Below are 21646 nucleotides of genomic sequence, written 5' to 3' on the forward strand. Positions count from 1 at the left end.
CTCTCTCTCTCTCTCTCTCTCTCTCTCTCTCTCTCTCTCTCTCTCTCTCTCTCTCTCTCTCTCTCTCTCTCTCTCTCTCTCTCTCTAGGGGCGAAACGAAGGTGTCATTTGAAACAAACCTCTTTATCTGTCCATCCATCTACTGCATACACTTTCGCGTCCGGAGTTGCCACGGGTAGCTATGCGTCTCGAAAACTCCGCATGCAGTGTACATAGAAATTTCCGTAGAGCGACTACAGTTGTTATTAATGACGGTGTTCTGTTTCTCTAGTACAGAAGAGAGTAGGAATAACATACTGTATAGCAGGAAATTTTTGGACGGAATTTATTTTCGTACGATTTCATACACGGCCTCTTTTGTACTAAAATTAATTCCGTACTAAAATTTGTTCTCGGATGGTGAATGGTGTGAAGGATGTTCCTGTGTTCTGTGAAGTTATGTACACTGTACATACGTACCGCATGCAAACACGTGCATTTAGCATGCAGCACTGTACGAAAATAAAATCCGTACGAAAGGTCGAAATTCGGCTTTGTCCGAAAATATTTCCGTCCGAAAATTTTCTGCTGTGCAGTACTAGTGTAGTATCGTTTCTTGAGTTAATGATGGATCTTCTCTCTCGTTACAACATTAAACTTTGTACCCCGTTTGAGATTCAACTCCTAGAGTGTTATCTTCTTTCCTTTTAAACATGTTCCTGTCCCCCTGTTTGTCTGCCCTCCGGTCTGATTCTGATTTCAGCTCGTGTGTTTCCAAGCAGGTACTCGCGCGATGGTCTCAATATTACAAAGGTGGCCCATACTGCGAACACTGCACCGAAGTTCAGATTCCAGTGCAAGGCGGAATACTATTCATACTGCACGCCAGGCGCTACCTGCGTGGCTGACGATGGACTTTTGCCATACGGGAGACTGTGGAGTGGAGGACATCGGTTCTACAATCTTCCAGAATGCCGGCAATTGCGTAAGAATTACCTCCATTTGTTTCTAGTTTTTTCTTCTCCAACTGGCTATTGTCCAGTAGGTGGGAGTGAGACGTGCAGAAGTAGAGATAAGAAATAGTGCTAGGGACTACGGCAAAAGAATAAACATGCCAAACATGGTTTGTTCCTATCACTGGAGCTCGCATAATCTAAATGAGAGTTATATTTTAACAGGACCGGTGGAAGCAGTTTTCGTTTCGTCCGGCCATACCGCAGTCTTTCAAACAGTTTGTCTCTGCCAGGGCAGGTACACATGACCTTCTCAGCAGTAAACACACGTTGGTCGCCAAATAGTTGGTCCGGCCATGGCCTGACCAACTGGACCGGTTCTGCCGGGCCAGTGCCTTCTTCCCCCAAGCTATGCCAGAGCCATGTGAAGTCACAAAGTGATGCAGTATGTCGGGCATAGTCAACGTCTATTCTACCACAGTATGGAGCTGGGGAGTTGTGACTTTGATTTCCTTCTCTTCCGTCTGCGTGGCAGTGACGCCTAGTGTCCAATCCTTTTTGAATCTCTTTTTTATTATCTTAGAGGCCAGTAATTGTGCAGGAGTTACAAGTTATTACAGCCAGACACCCAGTACACACGCTGGCGCTCAGAAAGCATGCAGACGGCTCAATATGCGACTAGCAACTGCGTCCTTCACCAGAATACAGTTTACCGATGAGGCCAGTCAGTGCCTGGGCAATGCGCTCTCCAATCCTATATGGATTGATAAGAGCTATGTTGCGCAGTTCAGCAATTCTCCAAGCCACTTCTGGCCTGTGCCGCTTCGCCACGTCCAACAACGCTCCGTGAATGGTATTCTTTGTTTGCCAGATTTATATCGTAAGTACCGTAGAGCCTCTAACCCACACACACCTCTCAGATCCATACACCTCTCATATCCACACACCTCTCATATCCACACACACCTCCCATATCCACACGCCTCCCATATCCACACACCTCTCATCACACACACCCCTCTTATCCACACACACACACCTCTCATGAAATGCACAGCTCTCATATCCAGACTTGTCATATCCAGACCTCTCATATCCATACACTTCTCATATCCGCAAACACACACCTCTCATATCCACACACCTCTCATATCCACACACCTCTCATATCCACACACCTCTCATATCCACATACCTCTCAAATCCAAACCTCTCACATCCAAGGATCTCACGGTAGCAAGTAACACTCGGAAAAGTTGAAAAAAAGTGAAAAATTCTGTTACACAACCAAGTTGTGCAGACTTTCGTTTAGTACATAAACCCCGCTAATACATAACATTTTTCAAGTCCCAGAGATTATGTATAAACGAGCGACGACCTGTATGGCCGAAACAGCTTGCTGTCTACAGCATTGCATATGGAATTTAGATATTGCTCTTCTTGACATTTCAGCCCACATATGTGTAGAAGATGGACAATGAACTGGACACCTGTACCATGCAGCCACTACCGTAAAGTACCGCGAGAGCGCCCCCACCTTGATTTTACAGCTAGGGAAAGGGAAATCGTATGACAGAGTGCAACAAAGTTTGTACGGTGTGAGAACCTTAGTGTACTAAGGTCACGATAAGCATGTTCTTGTGTGGAGCTCAAAGGTAAGCTGAGTACGGATTGGCTGTACAGCGTGTGATGTGTGTACAAGGTTTGTGTCGTAGGGATTTTCAGACAGGACACCACCTCCACAGCACCACCACGAAAAACCGAGTTGGTGGGGCGCTCTCGCCGTACTTTACAGTAGTACAGGCAGACCTCGCTTAACCACACACATCCGCTTCCACAAAAAAATATCCGGATAGGCGAGGGAACCGGTTAACCGAACACCACGTATGTTGTAAATCTGTGACCAGCTATTTCCTTCCGGATGGCGAGGGATCCGGATAAAAGAGGACCGGATAAGCGAGGTCTGACTGCACTCTAAAGTATTTCTTACACGATGTGGATTTTGAATACATGTACACTCACGAAATGGCACTTTTTGTAGCAGCACAGACGAATTCCTGTACTGACCAGACTCTCTTTCCGTCTTCCATGAATCGTGGGAAGCAAGTTTGAAAACAGATCTCTTCAAAGCTGGCGTTGCTTTACAAAGCGCGAACCCGCACAGGTTGGTTATTTTATCTTGCTCTTAATGCCGGATCCACGGGCAGAATTTGTGCTTGACAACCATCGTCGGCGGCATCGGACAAGCTACGGTCACTACGGTATTGACCGTACCACTTTTTGCCCCGGTATCCCGCGAATTAATAAAATGCACCGATCTGGGCTCTAAATTTCCAAAATTTTCGGCTCAACTGCCCCTCCCCCACTAGTAAATTGTACTTGAGATGGCTGACCGCACCACACCGAAATACCTTCCGACGCCCCCTGCATTGTTCACCAATAGCTTGCCTCACACTTTTCATACGCATTACATTATGGTGGCATTGGAGTGCCATCGCTGATGCCAAGAGTACATGAAAAAATGTACTCTTGTTGATGCTAATGAAAAATCTCACCTTCTTACGGCCATTCCAAATAAATCTCTTCTGTTGATTTCCTCTTTAGAATACATTGTGAACCGCAAAGTTCTCAAGCTAGGACCCCATGCAAGTAAGTGGCTCTTGTTTCAATTTTGTTGATGGAGGAATTTAGGTGGATAGGGACGACATTAATGTGGGGGGGGGGGGTGGAAAGCAAAAGACTAGAGTCATGGTGATGACGAGAGAGAGAGAAAGAGAGAGAGAGAGAGATAGAGAGAGAGATAGAGAGAGAGAGAGAGATGGAGATAGATGGAGATAGAAAGATAGAGAGAGAGAGAGAGAGATAGAGAGATAGATAGAGAGATAGACAGAGAGAGAGAAGGAGAGAGAGAAGGAGAGAGAAGGAGAGAGAGAGCTAGTTAAAGGACTGTGTCAATATGGGCGCGCTTAGGATCCTATGGGCCAGGGGGCGCCACAGCAGTGATGGCTGTGTAGAGGTTGTATGCGGAAAGGGGACACGTGTATGTCGTGTACTAGTGGATGGTATGTTGTAGGGATGGTGGGGGGGGGGGGGGGGGGGAGAGTAGGCTATGACACGCGTAGCAGGGTGTATGTGTGCATGTGCATGCGTACGATGCACTCGAATGCACTGCACCGTTGATACTGCGATTGTCAAATTCCGTTTTGTTCTGTTGCGCAAACTGTGATGTTTTGACACTGCACAGTTTACACATGCCACGGAGGCAGAAAGCTCTACTACATTGCTAGCGACGGAGGTCGCAATTTTACAGAAGCCGTCCACGCTTGCCAGGAGAGGGCTTACCAGTTGCCTGCTGGCATAATGAAAGGCTGCATGATACACTTTGCAGAAAGGCTAGGGTTTTCCGTCTCAGCCGGAGAGGGAACTGCTTGGATTGGGGTATTAGATACTCCTAACACAGCGTACGCCACAAGTGGGTATACTTACTTCTTCCATGTGAGACAACGCCTGACCATCTGTGCTACGTACTGAGTGTAAGTCTAGGTGCGAGTCATCTTTCTATTGCTTGTGCACAGTCAACTTTGCGTATAACGACACTCGGCGGGGCATCAGAAAAGTGTCCTTATTCGCGAAGTGTCCTTGTACCCGAAGTCTCATTATATGTATTGCCGTTAGATGAGACTTTGCTCTGGGCATGGAAATGTTGTCGTTATTCGCAAATTGTCGTTATATCCACAGTCGTTATTAGCGAAGTTGACTGTACTGGTTTAGTCCTTTAAGCACACGTCTACACACTGTAATCAAAGTGCTTGACAAGTACCAGTGAAACATGTCAAGGCGACCACTCGGACAAGGCGACCGCCTGTCCTAAAAGACCACTGAGCCCAGCATCAAGGCATGCTATTTCCAATCGAATGACCCTGGATAAGGAGACCACCTGGTAACAGAGATCAGGTTTTGAAGGTCCCTTGAGCGGTCGTCTTGGACAGGTTTCACTGTACCGGTAACTATGACGACAGCAACAGTCTGGTGTGTGCAGCTCCAAAGCTGTGCCCACTGCACATCAAAAGTCCGAGACTTATAGTTATACGCAGTATTGCTTTTCTCCGAGGGCATACCGAATGGTCACAGGTTGTACAGGAGTACTTTTATCACAAGCAGCGAGTACATATCTTGCTGCTAATAACATGCAGAGCTCAGATAGGCCAGTGCGGTCTGACAGCATAGATGAAAACTTTGACGCGCTACTCAATGGAGTTTGCACTTTTAGGGGTGTGGGCACACACTCGCGCACGCACACAACGCGCACGCACACACGCACATACACACGCACACACACACATGCATGCACACACACGTACGCATGGCAGCATTAGGGAGGTTCTGCTCTACGTTTTGGGAACGCGACGCAAAGAATCACGCGAACTTTCTTCGCGTTCCCGTAACGTAAAGAAATGCAGTTCTGCTCTACGTTTCACCTAGAGAAGTCACGTGGAATGTGTACTGGGAATTTCCCCTTCCATATTTGGCAGTTTTCTGCATGCAGTTGATCGATACCCAGCAAATCCGTACGCATTTTCTCTGCGTGTGCCACAACGTAGAGAACCCCATCTCCGCGTAGAAATCTGGAGCCAAAACACGCGAAGCCGTAGACTCTAACCCAGACACCTGCTCTCTACGTGATTTCTCTACGTTTCACGTATAGCAGAACCTCCCTATTGATACATAACACTTTACGTTGGGTGACAAGCTGGCTCTACATCTACAGCTGTAGCAGTGGCCCGTTCTCTGATAGTCAAACATCACATTCTGTGATCTACAACACGTGTACGTGTACATGTGTACAATCATGTACTGTAGCGGACATTGAAATCTGTTGAGAAGTCAAGCGGCCTGCGGGGTGCTGACCTTGCGGCCACAAGCACTGCTGCTCCATGTTAACAGTGTGTACGTCAACTACAGTGCACATACGCGCTAAAAGCAGTAAGGGCGCCGGCCCCGGTCATCCCATCGGATTTCAATCGGTCCACGGCAGTACACGTACATGCTGTACCTACTGGTACAGTCACGCTACTACTTAGCCACCGTTTACAGCGGAGATTCATTCATTTTATAGAAAAGAAAAAAGGACCAAGCAACTACAAGTTACGCTATAATGTCCACTAACACCACCAGTTACTTGACAATCAGCTCACGCGATAACATTACACGACGCTGGTGGTGTTAGTGGACATTATAGCGTAACTTGTAGGTCCTTGATCCCTTTTCCTTTTCTATAAATTTATCCTTGGCTCTCCATCCGAGTCCATTCATTCATTTATGTATAGAGTATAAGCTGAGTCCCAAGTGTTTACGGGAATTAAAACCTGAGGCAAAAACTGAGGCGAAGCCGAGGTTTTTTGCCGAGGGTTTTTTCCTGTAAACACGAGGGCGAAGCTTATATTCTACTCGTAAAAACTCCAAGTCAATCTCCCATTGACACAAACCTTGTTTATTCAACATAATCCTATCCTATCCAATAAAAACAGTTCATAAAAACAGCTTTTTAGGATCGGACCCAGTCTTGGGGGACCTCGGTTTTTATAATAGTTTTTATTGGTCATAAACCCTCGGCCTCTTCATTTATTGTATACTTAAATTATAGCATAAAAACCTCTAGTCATTTCCCTAAAAGTGGTTTTTATAGCACCAGGTTTTTTATACAGGTTTTTTACAGCACCAGGTTTTTTATACAGGTTTTTCATAGCACCAGATTTTTTATATGAGTGATTACCAGAAATATTACCTGCTTTTTAGAACACGCAAATGACTGGAGGTTTTTATACTATAATTTAAAATTTATTTATTTTGTATTTTATTATATGTGGAAAGGAAAAGGACATATGGATACAAATAGTTTCAAATATTTTATTATACAGTCGTCCCTCTCTAATCCGGCACTTGTTTATCCGGAACCCTTGCCAACCGGCGCACTTTCTGACGAAACCGATTTTTTTCGTTCAATTCCTGCATCTTAATCCGGCACTTGAATTCCGCCTCCGGCAGTGACTTTTTGAAACGAATCGCTCAAACTGCACGTAGTTTGATTTCATAATCCGGCAGTCGTAAATCGCGTACCGTACAGGTGCACTCCTTGCCAGGCCAGGCTAGGCCGGTCTGGTCAGTGCCGCGCGTGCGCGGGGCAACTTCAGAGTACAGTTCAGTTGACAACTGTACTCGACCTCGCGCGGGAAAGTTCAGTTCGGTTGGTTGTTAGGACTTTTCCGAACCCTAACTCAATTTATACAAAGAGAAGGACCAAGGAACTACAAGTTACACTATAATGTCCACTAACATCACCAGTTACTAAACAATCAGCTTATGCGATAACATTGCACGACACTGACCGACGGTACTGACGTTCTACAACTAACTACAAAGTTCGACCTGCATGATGTCGACTGCTTGCGTGGCCTTCTCAAGAGGGTCAATGTTGTCCGGGAGACAACGGCTAAGCAGTCAACCATACTTTCTTATTCTAGCAAGGAGTAGTGTCCTGCCAATTTTCAGGTGTGTGTGTGTGTGTGTGTGTGTGTGTGTGTGTGTGTGTGTGTGTGTGCGTGTGTGTGGAAGAGTACATGTGAACATGTTCTCTGTTTTACTTTATCACTTTATTACTGTGTATATTCCTCGAGAAAAGTTGAGAATATAAAGCCGTGCACCAAATACTTGGGTCGACACGGAAAAACTCTGCGTTTTGACGTATGATACATGCATGCAATTGGGTAGGGCCGGGTCAGAGGGCAGGATTTCTTAATCCAGCACCCTCGTTAATCCAGCGGAAAACGCCGTAGCAAAAGGTGCCGGATTAGAGAGGGACGACTGTATTTTAAAAGGATTTCCCAAAGGCTTTGGGCCTGTCGAGGGAATCTCCTGCAAGAAGAATGAAATGACAACTTTATGTAGAGGGAGCAGTTAATCGAGGATAGGCTAAGGAAATAGATCGAGGCATACAAAATCCGGTAATTAAGGAGTTGGTATACCGTCAGTGTAATGAATATATCGGCGAAAATGCTGATATAGAGAATGCTTGAATTCGGGGAGGCTGGTTATTTATTTATATTATACTTCGAAGAAGGACACAAACCTCAGGAACCTGAACTGTGTCCTTCTTCTAAGTTTTACAGCACTTTGTTGTCTCCTAAGAAATTATTCAAATTTTATTCGAAGGATTCTCCAAAAGTGAATTGATACTTATGAGGGGAGTTGTCTGGAAAAGTGGAGGAGAGAAATTTGATTGAAAGGGAATTTAAAAGTGAAAAGGGAACAGAATTTAGCAGAAATACTGTTCAAGACCAACTACCGTATGTAAACGCAGCTGGTGAAAATATAAATAGGATCAGTAACCCGACACCATTCAGTTGATGCACTGTGTGGACTTTCCAGACATGAGTTGATGCACTGTGGGGACTGCTTGTCATACAGACAGTCGAACACACTATAATCATTCTTGTGATTCGCTGACTGCACTTAGACTGCCATAGGAGGATAGGTTATCCGATGATTCATAATGGCCCTAACAAATAATTCACTTCGCTTCGGAACTGTGTTTGTGCAGCTTAGTTAGATGATGGGGAAGAAATTATCGAATATGCCGTGCTCTTTCTTCAGATGATGAATACGGGGGGGGGGGGGGGGGGTGGAAGAAGGGAGAGGAGGAGGGGAGCAGTATTCGCCAGTAATGGCCACAGGTGCGTGTGTGTGTTTGTGTGTGTGTGTGTGTGTGTGTGTGTGTGTGTGTGTGTGTGTGTGTGTGTGTGCGGGATGGGGGTTCATGTGTGTGTGGGGGGGGGGGGGGGGGGAGGGGGAGGAGTGAGAGCTCAAGCTCTGCAGGCACCAGACATCTTTCTATTTTTTTCTGTTTGTTGTGCAGGGCAGCCGTCATGCACAAGTGTTGCCTGTGGCCGGTCCTGGGCTGCTGCTGCACACTACTACCATACAGTGGCATTACAAGACCGCCGGTGACTCTTCCCGTACAAGAGCCAGCTGCAGATCCGAATATTGCCAACACACACGTGCCCCACATTCTCTCTGACAGCTTTGGTCATCGCGGCTATTAGAGTCATTGTATTACTCCAATCCTCAATCAGTCTTGAGCTGGCCCCAGATCGTACTGAATCAGGTTGCATTATTTTAACTGGGATTTGGAGGGATATCAACATACTTTCTACACATTGATATCATAGGTGATAATGGCTTCTTCCTCAAGTTGTCCATTTGTTCTATTTTTATCTGATTATAGTTGCCAGTATGAGTTTGAGTTTTGCCAGAGCCAGTTACTGTTTATTGACATGCACAACACCGATGCAAGATTGAAAGTAACGTTCGTTATCGAGCAGTGTTGTCCACCATGTTGAGACTCACGGCACGCTCTGTGCTGTGTGCGTGTGTGTTTGTGCGTGTGTGTGTGTGTGTGTGTGTGTGTGTGCGTGTGTTTGTGTGTTTGTGTGTTAGGGTGGCAGTTTCCAATGAATGGACTACAATAGAACAAAGAGTATATAGCCCTCTTATAATACTCTTGATAGTACGAGTACAATTGTTCTGTACTGGAAGCGACTGTGTGAGTCGTGGGTTTTCACGACACCAGCATCTGCCATACCGGTAGATAGAGTGCACAATCATGTAACTGACACAATATTTTTGGCCATGGTAAAAATTATCTTTGATTTTCAAGTACGCGCGCACCGATTTTTGGCGGCACACCGACGATTTAAAAAAAATTTCTATGCATGCATATGCGCGCATGAAAACGGTCAATGCGAATGGCATGAATCGGGGAGTAGTAAAATACCGGTATTTTTCTACTCCCTGGCTTGATTCATGAGGCTGAATAATTATGAACATGTGACCATGTACATAATAATTATGTGTATAATGTGTGGCCCTATCTTTGGAAATCAAAAAAATGTGGGAAATAAAATAAAAATCGCTCGCTCGCACCGATTTTCACAGGCTCATGACCTGAGAATCAACTTTATTTTTTACCGTGGCCTTATCAGCAAAATGTGAGGCCACTCGACTATAACAGTGGCCAGTGCACTAGCACTTTTCTTTTGTTTTGTTTTTTTTTGTTTTTTGCTGCATGCATGGAGCTGGAGTCGTGACAGCTTTCACAACTCCTAGGCTGTACTGTAGCCAGTGTAGGGCTAGGGCGAGGGCCGAGAGTACTAAATTTATTGCCAAAAAAAAAGAAGCAGAAAAGTCACCTTTTGTAACTTGACTTGAGACGTTCCAAGATCCATGCCCTGGGGCCGGGGATCGGGAAGGTTTACGCGGAACAGAGCGTCGAAAAAACTGCAACATCGATCAATCCACGTAAGTCCTGCGCTAGCGCTAGGTCGATACCCGTGTTCCTGTTGCAATCAGGCATCTGATCTCAAAAGCATCGTTGTCATCGTTGTGATTACGAATCATTCCAGTTTTACTAAGGTTAGCGCTGCGGACTCTGCGACCGTTGTGATGTCGTCTAGCGAGATGAGCAGCAGAAACGGCCGTGGCAGCATGGCTTGGTGGAGGAGATGCTGGTGTTTGCTGTATTTGCTCTTGTCGACACTGGAGTACACATGCCTTCGTGGTGTGAACTGCGCCGACATTCCAGGTGAGTAGCTCTCCTGTCCGATTATCAGAGATTGTGGCTGGGTTGTCGCATCGTCCTTTATGCCCACAGCTAGCCCTATGGGTATGTGTACGACTTCGTCATAGCATAGACCGCCACCACTGGTACCAGATAATATCCCAAACTTCCAAACAGTCATGTTCGTGCGTCTTTCTTGAGTAGGAGTGAGGATGAGGAAACGGCCAATGGTCATGCAGTGTTTCGTTGCGGAATTTTGACCGAGTCCGCATGCTCTTCCTCTATTGCTTATCGAGTGTAGTCGGCGGAACAAAAGGTTGTTGTTAGTTGTAGTTGTGATGGCTGTTTTCGTATGCAGAGTATCTTACTTTCGGGTTTGTGCCTTTCCATTAGTCAGCCATTAGTGACACTGACACTCAATGACAATATTGAGAGCTTCCAGGGCCATGCGCTTGGTGCTCAGGTGCGACGCAGTCGTACTTGTGACTCGAGTTCGCTGTTAGAGTTGTCGATATCATGTTCCGACATGGTGTCGGTTCTGTAATGACTCGACCTCGAAGAAAAGTAGGGAAACCGAAGAGGTTTACTGTGTTCTGTAGATGTAGGGGGGGGGGGGGGGGATCCTCTGGTTTGTGCACGGATAGCACACTGTTGTTACAGCTCGTATTCTGCCAGCAGAAGTCCCTTCTCACGCATCGGAAGTTTTCTCGCGGCTGAAACGCTAGGCTTTCTCGGACTCCGGCAATCTTTCTACTCGTAGCTCTACATCATGTGTCACGATAGTTCTCTCTGAGCGTACTGTGTTCACTGTTGGTGGGAGGCGAGACTAGATCAGAGTGCGAGCTATGCGGGAGAGGTCAGGATGACATGCAGCACCGAGTCGCGAGTGTACACCACACGTGCAGTGTACTGCACCGGAAGAAATCATCTTGATACAGGTGGTAAGTGTGTGTGTGGTAGTCTGGCAGTGGTAGACCCACCAGAGCGCGAGGCTCTAGTCTAGCACTTGTACTTGAGTATACAGGTACAGAGTGTAGATCTAGACAACAGACTGTAGATCTACCTGAGTAATGAGTTGCCAAGCCATGAGGACTGACGATAACACTGGTGTGAGGAGCCAGGAAGTGGATGAGTCTGGAGGGGGGGGGGGGGGGGGGGAGAGCACAGCGCACTTATGTTATGTCACGTGTATGTCACATCACAGACAGTCATGAGTAGTCAGAGGATGTGTGTGAGAAACTGCATGGAAGGCTAGTGTCTGCTGCTCAGGATGTGTGTGAGAAACTGCAGACACTGCTTACGTACATGTACATGTACATAGTGGGAGAAAATGAAATCCAGCCCGTGCTGAGAGGGGCAGTAGTCTAAACACTGAGATAATGATTTGAAGTGAACACTACCTCAACATGACCTCATTGTATTCTAGCGGTTGGATTTCACTGTTAGTTGCCCACTTGTCTGGCGATAGGTTTCAATCGTTGTTTGCAGGGCCGTCGGACACTACATACTCAGGTCACTACGGTAACGACGGTATGGACTGTACCATTCTTTGTCCCCGGTACCCTGTAAATCAATACGAAGCACTCATCTGGGCTCTAAATTTTGAAAAAATTTTTTTTTTTTTCTTTTTTCAGAGGATCCAGCCCGACCCCACGAGTAAATTGTACATCAGGTGACTGACCATACCGCCATTACATACCTCCCGGCACCCCTGTTTTGTGCTGCAGTAGTGCAGACAAAGCTGAGATTCTATTGCAATGGGATCACTGCATAAAGACAGGCAAGCTGGCTGTGTGGAATGCAGAGATTTCACCTGAAATCAGGCCAGGTTGAAATTTCAACCTGGGTCAAGCGCAATGTGTCATGTAAACGTAAACGCGCGCAGTCGATCTGTGTTCATGGCGGGTTGCAACTCAACCCGGGTTGACCCGTCTCATGTAAACACACCAGTCGATCTGTGTTCATGGCGGGTTGCAACTCAACCCGGGTTGACCCGTCTCATGTAAACACACCAGTCGATCTGTGTTCATGGCGGGTTGCAACTCAACCCGGGTTGACCCGTCTCATGTAAACACACCAGTCGATCTGTGTTCATGGCGGGTTGCAACTCAACCCGGGTTGACCCGTCTCATGTAAACACACCAGTCGATCTGTGTTCATGGCGGGTTGCAACTCAACCCGGGTTGACCCGTCTCATGTAAACACAGCCTTACTTACGTGCCTACTTGTACATCTGTATACCAGCTGTGTTAGCTCTAGTGTATACCGTAATGTCGCGTATAAAAGCAGGTGCTTACGGCCGTGCAAGCCGATATCAGTGCTAGGCTTCTATTCAAGTCCGGCTTATATTCAAACCACGTATCTCTATGTACTTCAGTATGTCAACACTAAACCAGGCTTATGCACTGACGGTGTACCTTAAAAATCAGGATTATATTCAAACCAGGCTTCTATACAAGACACTACAGTAGTTGACGGGGGGGGGGGGGGGGGCTGAGATGCTAACGCGATAAGCGCCACTATGTTCAACTCCATGTACTCAGTAGACAAAAGGTCTAGCTAGACCTGGGCACCACCAGGCGAAATTTCACATTCAAAATCTGATTAGAACCACTTTTAAAGCTGGAACCCACACAGATACAAACCGCACATAGAATGAATCCTTTTTTGGCCATTATCCGAAAAGTGATGAAATGCCATTCAGTACTGTAAGTCTACAAATTTACAGCCCATTCAAATTTCGGCCTCCCAGGGCTAAAACCCGGCCATTTCGGCCGCATCAAACTTTCGGCCTGTACTGCTACCGCCTGTATACACTGTCACACTGAACCTTGCAAAACAAGATTTCGGCTTCAACACATTTTCGGCCAAACATGGCCAGGCCGAAAATAGCCTAAAATAAACATGCGCCGAATATTTGTCAACTCACAGCAGCAGGTTTTGCATTCCAGCTCTTCAGTTGTTCTACCATTGCCAGGGGTGGGAGCAGAGCACTTACCAGGTATTTACACAGGGTATTTTACACAGGGTATTTATAGTATATTTTATGTAGAGACTTTGTCGGAGGGAAACATCACACGAAGAGACGAAGCTAGTTGAAAATCTGATGAGGCCTTTCGTACCATTACTCTTCAAAATCAGTACATGGTGATAATGTGACGAAGCACAACAATGTCATTTTATACAGCATGTTGGCGGAAAAATTGTGATGAAACGCACACGGGCTGAATGATAGTGTGAGTTGCATTATTTAATATTTTGTACCAGGTATTTCTACCAGGTGTCTATACCAGGTATCTCTACTAGGTATCTCTACCAGGTATCTCTACTAGGTATCTCTACTAGGTATCTCTACTAGGTATCTCTACTAGGTATCTCTACTAGGTATCTCTACTAGGTATCTCTACTAGGTATCTCTACTAGGTATCTCTACTAGGTACAACACAAAGTATAAGTATTACGATCCATTGTATTACTAGACGTATGCCGGTTTTGATTTCCGCTATACCAGTTACTGTAGTCCACAGCACATGCAAGGGGTATCAATATGTTCTCAGTTGTTGGAGTGATCCTGCTCCGATCCATGCTGTGCGTGTCTAGCTCATTGATGGCTGCTCACAGCAGTTGTTCCTAGTCGGGCTTTGTTGGCCATACGGCCTGTGTACACTGCTGCACTACGAATGACTGGCCATGAATCACCTTCCTGTTTCTCACTGCAGTCCATTCATTGGAAACTGGCACCGTAACGTTTTGGTGTCTCCCGCACATAGTTCTAGATATCGTGAAAACAACAGTACATCCTGTATTGTGTGACCTGTGCAATTGCTCCTTGCCGCATTTCAGGCCAGAAAAGTTCAAGAACAGGGAAATAGAAATTCAGCCAGGTTTTACAAAATTGGGACAGGGATGCATGTCATGGCTAAATGTATAGAGAAGCAGATCCAAAACCCAGATTTTTGAGATTTAAAGTGTGTTTTTGATCCTCAATTCGGCCGAAATCAGACTTACAAAAGCCAGCGGGACTGTTTCCGATGAATGGACTGTAGTAGTAGTAGTAGTAGTAGTAGTAGTAGTAGTAGTAGTAGTAGTAGTAGTAGTAGTAGTAGTAGTAGTATGTCTGGCTGCTGGTCTAGATCACATCCTGTCACCTTCTGCACGAGAATATTAATTCTTCAGCTTCCAACTTTGGCCACATCGGTTGACTGGCGGTAGATGAACTCAACATGTTCTATTTTTAGAATATTGAAGGGCTGGGTAGCCGAATGCGCAAGAACCAATCGGACTGATTGTCTCGCAGAGTTGAACGAACCAGGAATAGTCAAAAGCATAGCTGATAGTGGAGTATTCATTGGTTTGAGGGAAGATGCAAATGGGAAAAGTCTGAGGAAAGAATTGACTGTCACCACCAGGACTGGAACCAGGGACCTTGGCTTGAGGCCAGCGATGCTCTAAGCACTGAGCTATGATAGTGGCATGATTGTGGAATTGCTGCACATCGTTGCAGGATACCTGCAGAATACCTGTTTTGCAGAACTGTGATGAATTCCCCTGTGATACCGATTACGTCTTCGTGACATTGTTTGCCACGCTAGGCTATTCGCCATCGTGTTCAGGAGTGAAGACATGTTCTGAATGTCTGGACTTGCATCAATCCTGCATGTGGTGTGCTGATGAGGTACGTGTCAATCGCATTCTGCCAATCTACTAAATGCACTGAATCTTCAAGCTTTGCTTTGTTGCATTCTTCTCATACGCTACTTCCCAAGCTACAGTGCTGCTCAATGAAATCCAGTCGCGTCACCCAAGTGCGCGCTGGGCATTGCACAGCCCTAGACCTGCGAACGTTGGGCTGCGAAATGGTGCAAGGTGCAAAATACATGAGTGACGCAACTGGATTTCACTGAGCAGGACTGTAGACTCTCGGTGATGATTTCCTCACCAAATATTTCTATAATGCTGCTCATGACTTGCATGCATCAATGGTATGGTCCTAGCATTCGCAGTTGTGGCGCCAGGTCATGTGCTAGTTTGAGTTGAAGTGTGGACTAGACACTTCTCACAAGTTTAGTTGTGTGTGTATGTGTGTGTGTGTGTGTGTGTGTGTGTGTGTGTGTGTGTGTGTGTGTGTGTGTGCGTGTGGTTTGTGCGTGCATGCGTGTGCGTGCGTGCGTGTGTGTGTGTATTGCTCTCACACTTTGCCTTTCTGCATTGATGACAGTGATCGTACTGCCATACTCTAGATATTGGCTACTACATTGATGTGCTATGCTCTCACACCATACAGTACTATGTGCTATGCTCTCACACCATACAGTGCTATGTGCTATGCTCTCACACCATACAGTACTATGTGCTATGCTCTCACACCATACAGTACTATGTGCTATGCTCTCACACCATACAGTAATATGTGCTATGCTCTCACACCATACAGTACTATATGCTATGCTCTCACACCATACAGTGCTATGTGCTATGCTCTCACACCATACAGTGCTATGTGCTATGCTCTCACACCATACAGTACTATGTGCTATGCTCTCACACCATACAGTGCTATGTGCTATGCTCTCACACCATACAGTGCTATGTGCTATGCTCTCACACCACACAGTACTATGTGCTATGCTCTCACACCATACAGTACTATGTGCTATGCTCTCACACCATACAGTACTATGTGCTATGCTCTCACACCATACAGTACTATGTGCTATGCTCTCACACCATACAGTGCTATGTGCTATGCTCTCACACCATACAGTACTATATGCTATGCTCTCACACCATACAGTACTATGTGCTATGCTCTCACACCATACAGTACTATGTGCTATGCTCTCACACCATACAGTACTATGTGCTATGCTCTCACACCATACAGTGCTATGTGCTATGCTCTCACACCATACAGTACTATGTGCTATGCTCTCACACCATACAGTACTATGTGCTATGCTCTCACACCATACAGTATTATGTGCTATGCTCTCACACCATACAGTGCTATGTGCTATGCTCTCACACCATACAGTGCTATGTGCTATGCTCTCACACCATACAGTGCTATATGCTATGCTCTCACACCATACAGTGCTATGTGCTATGCTCTCACACCATACAGTACTATGTGCTATGCTCTCACACCATACAGTGCTATGTGCTATGCTCTCACACCATACAGTGCTATATGCTATGCTCTCACACCATACAGTGCTATGTGCTATGCTCTCACACCATACAGTACTATGTGCTATGCTCTCACACCATACAGTACTATGTGCTATGCTCTCACACCATACAGTACTATATGCTATGCTCTCACACCATACAGTACTATGTGCTATGCTCTCACACCATACAGTACTATGTGCTATGCTCTCACACCATACAGTACTATGTGCTATGCTCTCACACCATACAGTACTATGTGCTATGCTCTCACACCATACAGTGCTATGTGCTATGCTCTCACACCATACAGTGCTATATGCTATGCTCTCACACCATACAGTGCTATGTGCTATGCTCTCACACCATACAGTACTATGTGCTATGCTCTCACACCATACAGTACTATGTGCTATGCTCTCACACCATACAGTACTATGTGCTATGCTCTCACACCATACAGTGCTATGTGCTATGCTCTCACACCACACAGTACTATGTGCTATGCTCTCACACCATACAGTGCTATGTGCTATGCTCTCACACCATACAGTACTATGTGCTATGCTCTCACACCATACAGTACTATGTGCTATGCTCTCACACCATACAGTGCTATGTGCTATGCTCTCACACCATACAGTACTATGTGCTATGCTCTCACACCATACAGTACTATGTGCTATGCTCTCACACCATACAGTACTATATGCTATGCTCTCACACCATACAGTGCTATGTGCTATGCTCTCACACCATACAGTACTATGTGCTATGCTCTCACACCATACAGTATTATGTGCTATGCTCTCACACCATACAGTGCTATGTGCTATGCTCTCACACCATACAGTGCTATGTGCTATGCTCTCACACCATACAGTACTATGTGCTATGCTCTCACACCATACAGTGCTATGTGCTATGCTCTCACACCATACAGTACTATGTGCTATGCTCTCACACCATACAGTACTATGTGCTATGCTCTCACACCATACAGTGCTATGTGCTATGCTCTCACACCATACAGTACTATGTGCTATGCTCTCACACCATACAGTACTATGTGCTATGCTCTCACACCATACAGTACTATGTGCTATGCTCTCACACCATACAGTGCTATGTGCTATGCTCTCACACCATACAGTACTATGTGCTATGCTCTCACACCATACAGTACTATGTGCTATGCTCTCACACCATACAGTACTATGTGCTATGCTCTCACACCATACAGTACTATGTGCTATGCTCTCACACCATACAGTACTATGTGCTATGCTCTCACACCATACAGTACTATGTGCTATGCTCTCACACCATACAGTGCTATGTGCTATGCTCTCACACCATACAGTACTATGTGCTATGCTCTCACACCATACAGTACTATGTGCTATGCTCTCACACCATACAGTACTATGTGCTATGCTCTCACACCATACAGTGCTATGTGCTATGCTCTCACGCCATACAGTGCTATGTGCTATGCTCTCACACCATACAGTACTATGTGCTATGCTCTCACACCATACAGTACTATGTGCTATGCTCTCACACCATACAGTACTATATGCTATGCTCTCACACCATACAGTACTATGTGCTATGCTCTCACAACATACAGTACTATGTGCTATGCTCTCACACCATACAGTGCTATGTGCTATGCTCTCACACCATACAGTGCTATATGCTATGCTCTCACACCATACAGTACTATGTGCTATGCTCTCACACCATACAGTACTATGTGCTATGCTCTCACACCATACAGTGCTATGTGCTATGCTCTCACACCATACAGTGCTATGTGCTATGCTCTCACACCATACAGTACTATGTGCTATGCTCTCACACCATACAGTGCTATGTGCTATGCTCTCACACCATACAGTACTATGTGCTATGCTCTCACACCATACAGTACTATGTGCTATGCTCTCACACCATACAGTGCTATGTGCTATGCTCTCACACCATACAGTGCTATGTGCTATGCTCTCACACCATACAGTGCTATGTGCTATGCTCTCACACCATACAGTACTATGTGCTATGCTCTCACACCATACAGTACTATATGCTATGCTCTCACACCATACAGTACTATATGCTATGCTCTCACACCATACAGTACTATGTGCTATGCTCTCACACCATACAGTACTATATGCTATGCTCTCACACCATACAGTACTATGTGCTATGCTCTCACACCATACAGTGCTATGTGCTATGCTCTCACACCATACAGTACTATGTGCTATGCTCTCACACCATACAGTACTATGTGCTATGCTCTCACGCCATACATTGCTATGTGCTATGCTCTCACACCATACAGTACTATGTGCTATGCTCTCACACCATACAGTACTATGTGCTATGCTCTCACACCATACAGTACTATATGCTATGCTCTCACACCATACAGTACTATATGCTATGCTCTCACACCATACAGTGCTATGTGCTATGCTCTCACACCATACAGTACTATGTGCTATGCTCTCACACCATACAGTACTATGTGCTATGCTCTCACACCATACAGTGCTATGTGCTATGCTCTCACACCATACAGTGCTATATGCTATGCTCTCACACCATACAGTACTATATGCTATGCTCTCACACCATACAGTACTATGTGCTATGCTCTCACACCATACAGTGCTATGTGCTATGCTCTCACACCATACAGTACTATGTGCTATGCTCTCACACCATACAGTGCTATGTGCTATGCTCTCACACCATACAGTACTATGTGCTATGCTCTCACACCATACAGTGCTATGTGCTATGCTCTCACACCATACAGTACTATGTGCTATGCTCTCACACCATACAGTACTATGTGCTATGCTCTCACACCATACAGTGCTATGTGCTATGCTCTCACACCATACAGTGCTATGTGCTATGCTCTCACACCATACAGTGCTATGTGCTATGCTCTCACACCATACAGTACTATGTGCTATGCTCTCACACCATACAGTACTATATGCTATGCTCTCACACCATACAGTACTATATGCTATGCTCTCACACCATACAGTACTATGTGCTATGCTCTCACACCATACAGTACTATGTGCTATGCTCTCACACCATACAGTACTATATGCTATGCTCTCACACCATACAGTACTATGTGCTATGCTCTCACACCATACAGTGCTATGTGCTATGCTCTCACACCATACAGTACTATGTGCTATGCTCTCACACCATACAGTACTATGTGCTATGCTCTCACACCATACAGTACTATATGCTATGCTCTCACACCATACAGTACTATATGCTTTGCTCTCACACCATACAGTGCTATGTGCTATGCTCTCACACCATACAGTACTATGTGCTATGCTCTCACACCATACAGTACTATGTGCTATGCTCTCACACCATACAGTACTATGTGCTATGCTCTCACACCATACAGTGCTATGTGCTATGCTCTCACACCATACAGTGCTATATGCTATGCTCTCACACCATACAGTACTATATGCTATGCTCTCACACCATACAGTGCTATGTGCTATGCTCTCACACCATACAGTACTATGTGCTATGCTCTCACACCATACAGTGCTATGTGCTATGCTCTCACACCATACAGTACTATGTGCTATGCTCTCACACCATACAGTACTATGTGCTATGCTCTCACACCATACAGTACTATGTGCTATGCTCTCACACCATACAGTACTATGTGCTATGCTCTCACACCATACAGTGCTATGTGCTATGCTCTCACACCATACAGTGCTATGTGCTATGCTCTCACACCATACAGTACTATGTGCTATGCTCTCACACCATACAGTGCTATGTGCTATGCTCTCACACCATACAGTACTATGTGCTATGCTCTCACACCATACAGTGCTATGTGCTATGCTCTCACACCACACAGTGCTGGTCTAGGGTTGCAACAAACTAGTGTTGTCCCACCATGTAGTACTGGTCTGGTTTAGTGAAATGCTAAAACAAAGTGTTCATTAGCCAGACACTATGCTGATGTTTTCACACTGTCGGACTTCACACCACTTGCCCAGAGTGTCTGGGTTCGTCATGTACTGTATAAGCAGAAATATTCGTCTGGGATTTAATTTCGTCTTTTTCGTCCAAGGAGCTTTTGGACTAAATTAAATGTAGGACGGATATCGATTTGTCCAGCGTTTCTATACACTCTTATGATCTATGGACGAAATTTTCAACCGGACGAACTCCTTTTCTTTGGAGTTGGACGAAATTATTGACCGACGAAATTTTCTGCCTCTACAGTACATAGTCTCTGTTTGGCTTGGGCGAAAGATTTATTGCTGAGTACCGCCGATATGCTCCTGGACTGGAAATTCCTAAAAGTATCTGTGAATTTAGAGGTTATTTTATAGTGCTGCAAAGTGGTGCATGGATGATGATTTTGTGAAGGGCTACTGTCGAGTTTTCACACACCGAGAAATATTTTAACAAGGAAGAAAGGGAAAATATAGTTACGTATTCACCACTATTCAGGGTACGAGGTCTTTGTTCAGTTTTACTGATTTCTTTCAATATGTCTTCTTTTGTCCCAGGCTGAGGAATGGCGTCAGCGTTCCCGTTGCTTGCCTGTGTCCGAGGCAACACGGGTGATGTGCCATGCGCCTATCAACCCAAGATCCTCCATCAACGTACTGCAGGTAAGGGTTTTCTAAGGCCTGTGTGTGTGTGTGTGTGTGTGCGTGTGTGCGTGCGTGTGTGTGTGTGTGTGTGTGTGTGTGTGTGTGTGTGCGTGTTTGCGTTCCCGAAAGTCAGTTGCCAAGGCCGGTTCGAAAGTGAATCCAGTTTCACTACAATTCACCAGTACATCTAGTGTCTGCATGCACTAAAGCAGCGCGCTGTCAATACTGGTTGCTCCAGT

At 45.6% G+C, this 21646-nt stretch overlaps 2 protein-coding genes across 3 annotated transcripts in view; both read left to right on the forward strand.

Moving 5' to 3' along the window:
* LOC135819407 (uncharacterized) overlaps positions 1-9354 on the forward strand; it is a 37392-nt gene extending 28038 nt beyond the window's left edge. Inside the window, exons 6-10 of one of the 2 annotated variants that reach the window (XM_065332616.1) lie at positions 743-964; positions 1516-1812; positions 3537-3581; positions 4177-4465; positions 8850-9354. In XM_065332616.1, the coding sequence (XP_065188688.1) occupies positions 743-964; positions 1516-1812; positions 3537-3581; positions 4177-4463 (851 nt within the window). In that variant the 3' untranslated portion in view covers positions 4464-4465; positions 8850-9354. Of the gene's footprint in view, positions 1-742; positions 965-1515; positions 1813-3536; positions 3582-4176; positions 4466-8844 lie in introns of both variants that reach the window. The other variant, XM_065332615.1, reaches the window with a different exon arrangement.
* Positions 9355-10193: 839 nt separating this feature from the next.
* Positions 10194-21646, forward strand: part of LOC135819403 (integrin beta-1-like) — a 53236-nt gene continuing 41783 nt past the window's right edge. The window contains exons 1-4 of the mRNA XM_065332604.1: positions 10194-10286; positions 10391-10569; positions 15138-15220; positions 21321-21425. Coding sequence (XP_065188676.1) covers positions 10431-10569; positions 15138-15220; positions 21321-21425 — 327 coding nt within the window. The 5' untranslated portion in view covers positions 10194-10286; positions 10391-10430. The remainder of the gene's footprint in view (positions 10287-10390; positions 10570-15137; positions 15221-21320; positions 21426-21646) is intronic.

Source organism: Sycon ciliatum, chromosome 6, assembly GCF_964019385.1.
Source record: "Sycon ciliatum chromosome 6, ocSycCili1.1, whole genome shotgun sequence".
In the NCBI taxonomy this organism is placed as follows: domain Eukaryota; kingdom Metazoa; phylum Porifera; class Calcarea; order Leucosolenida; family Sycettidae; genus Sycon; species Sycon ciliatum.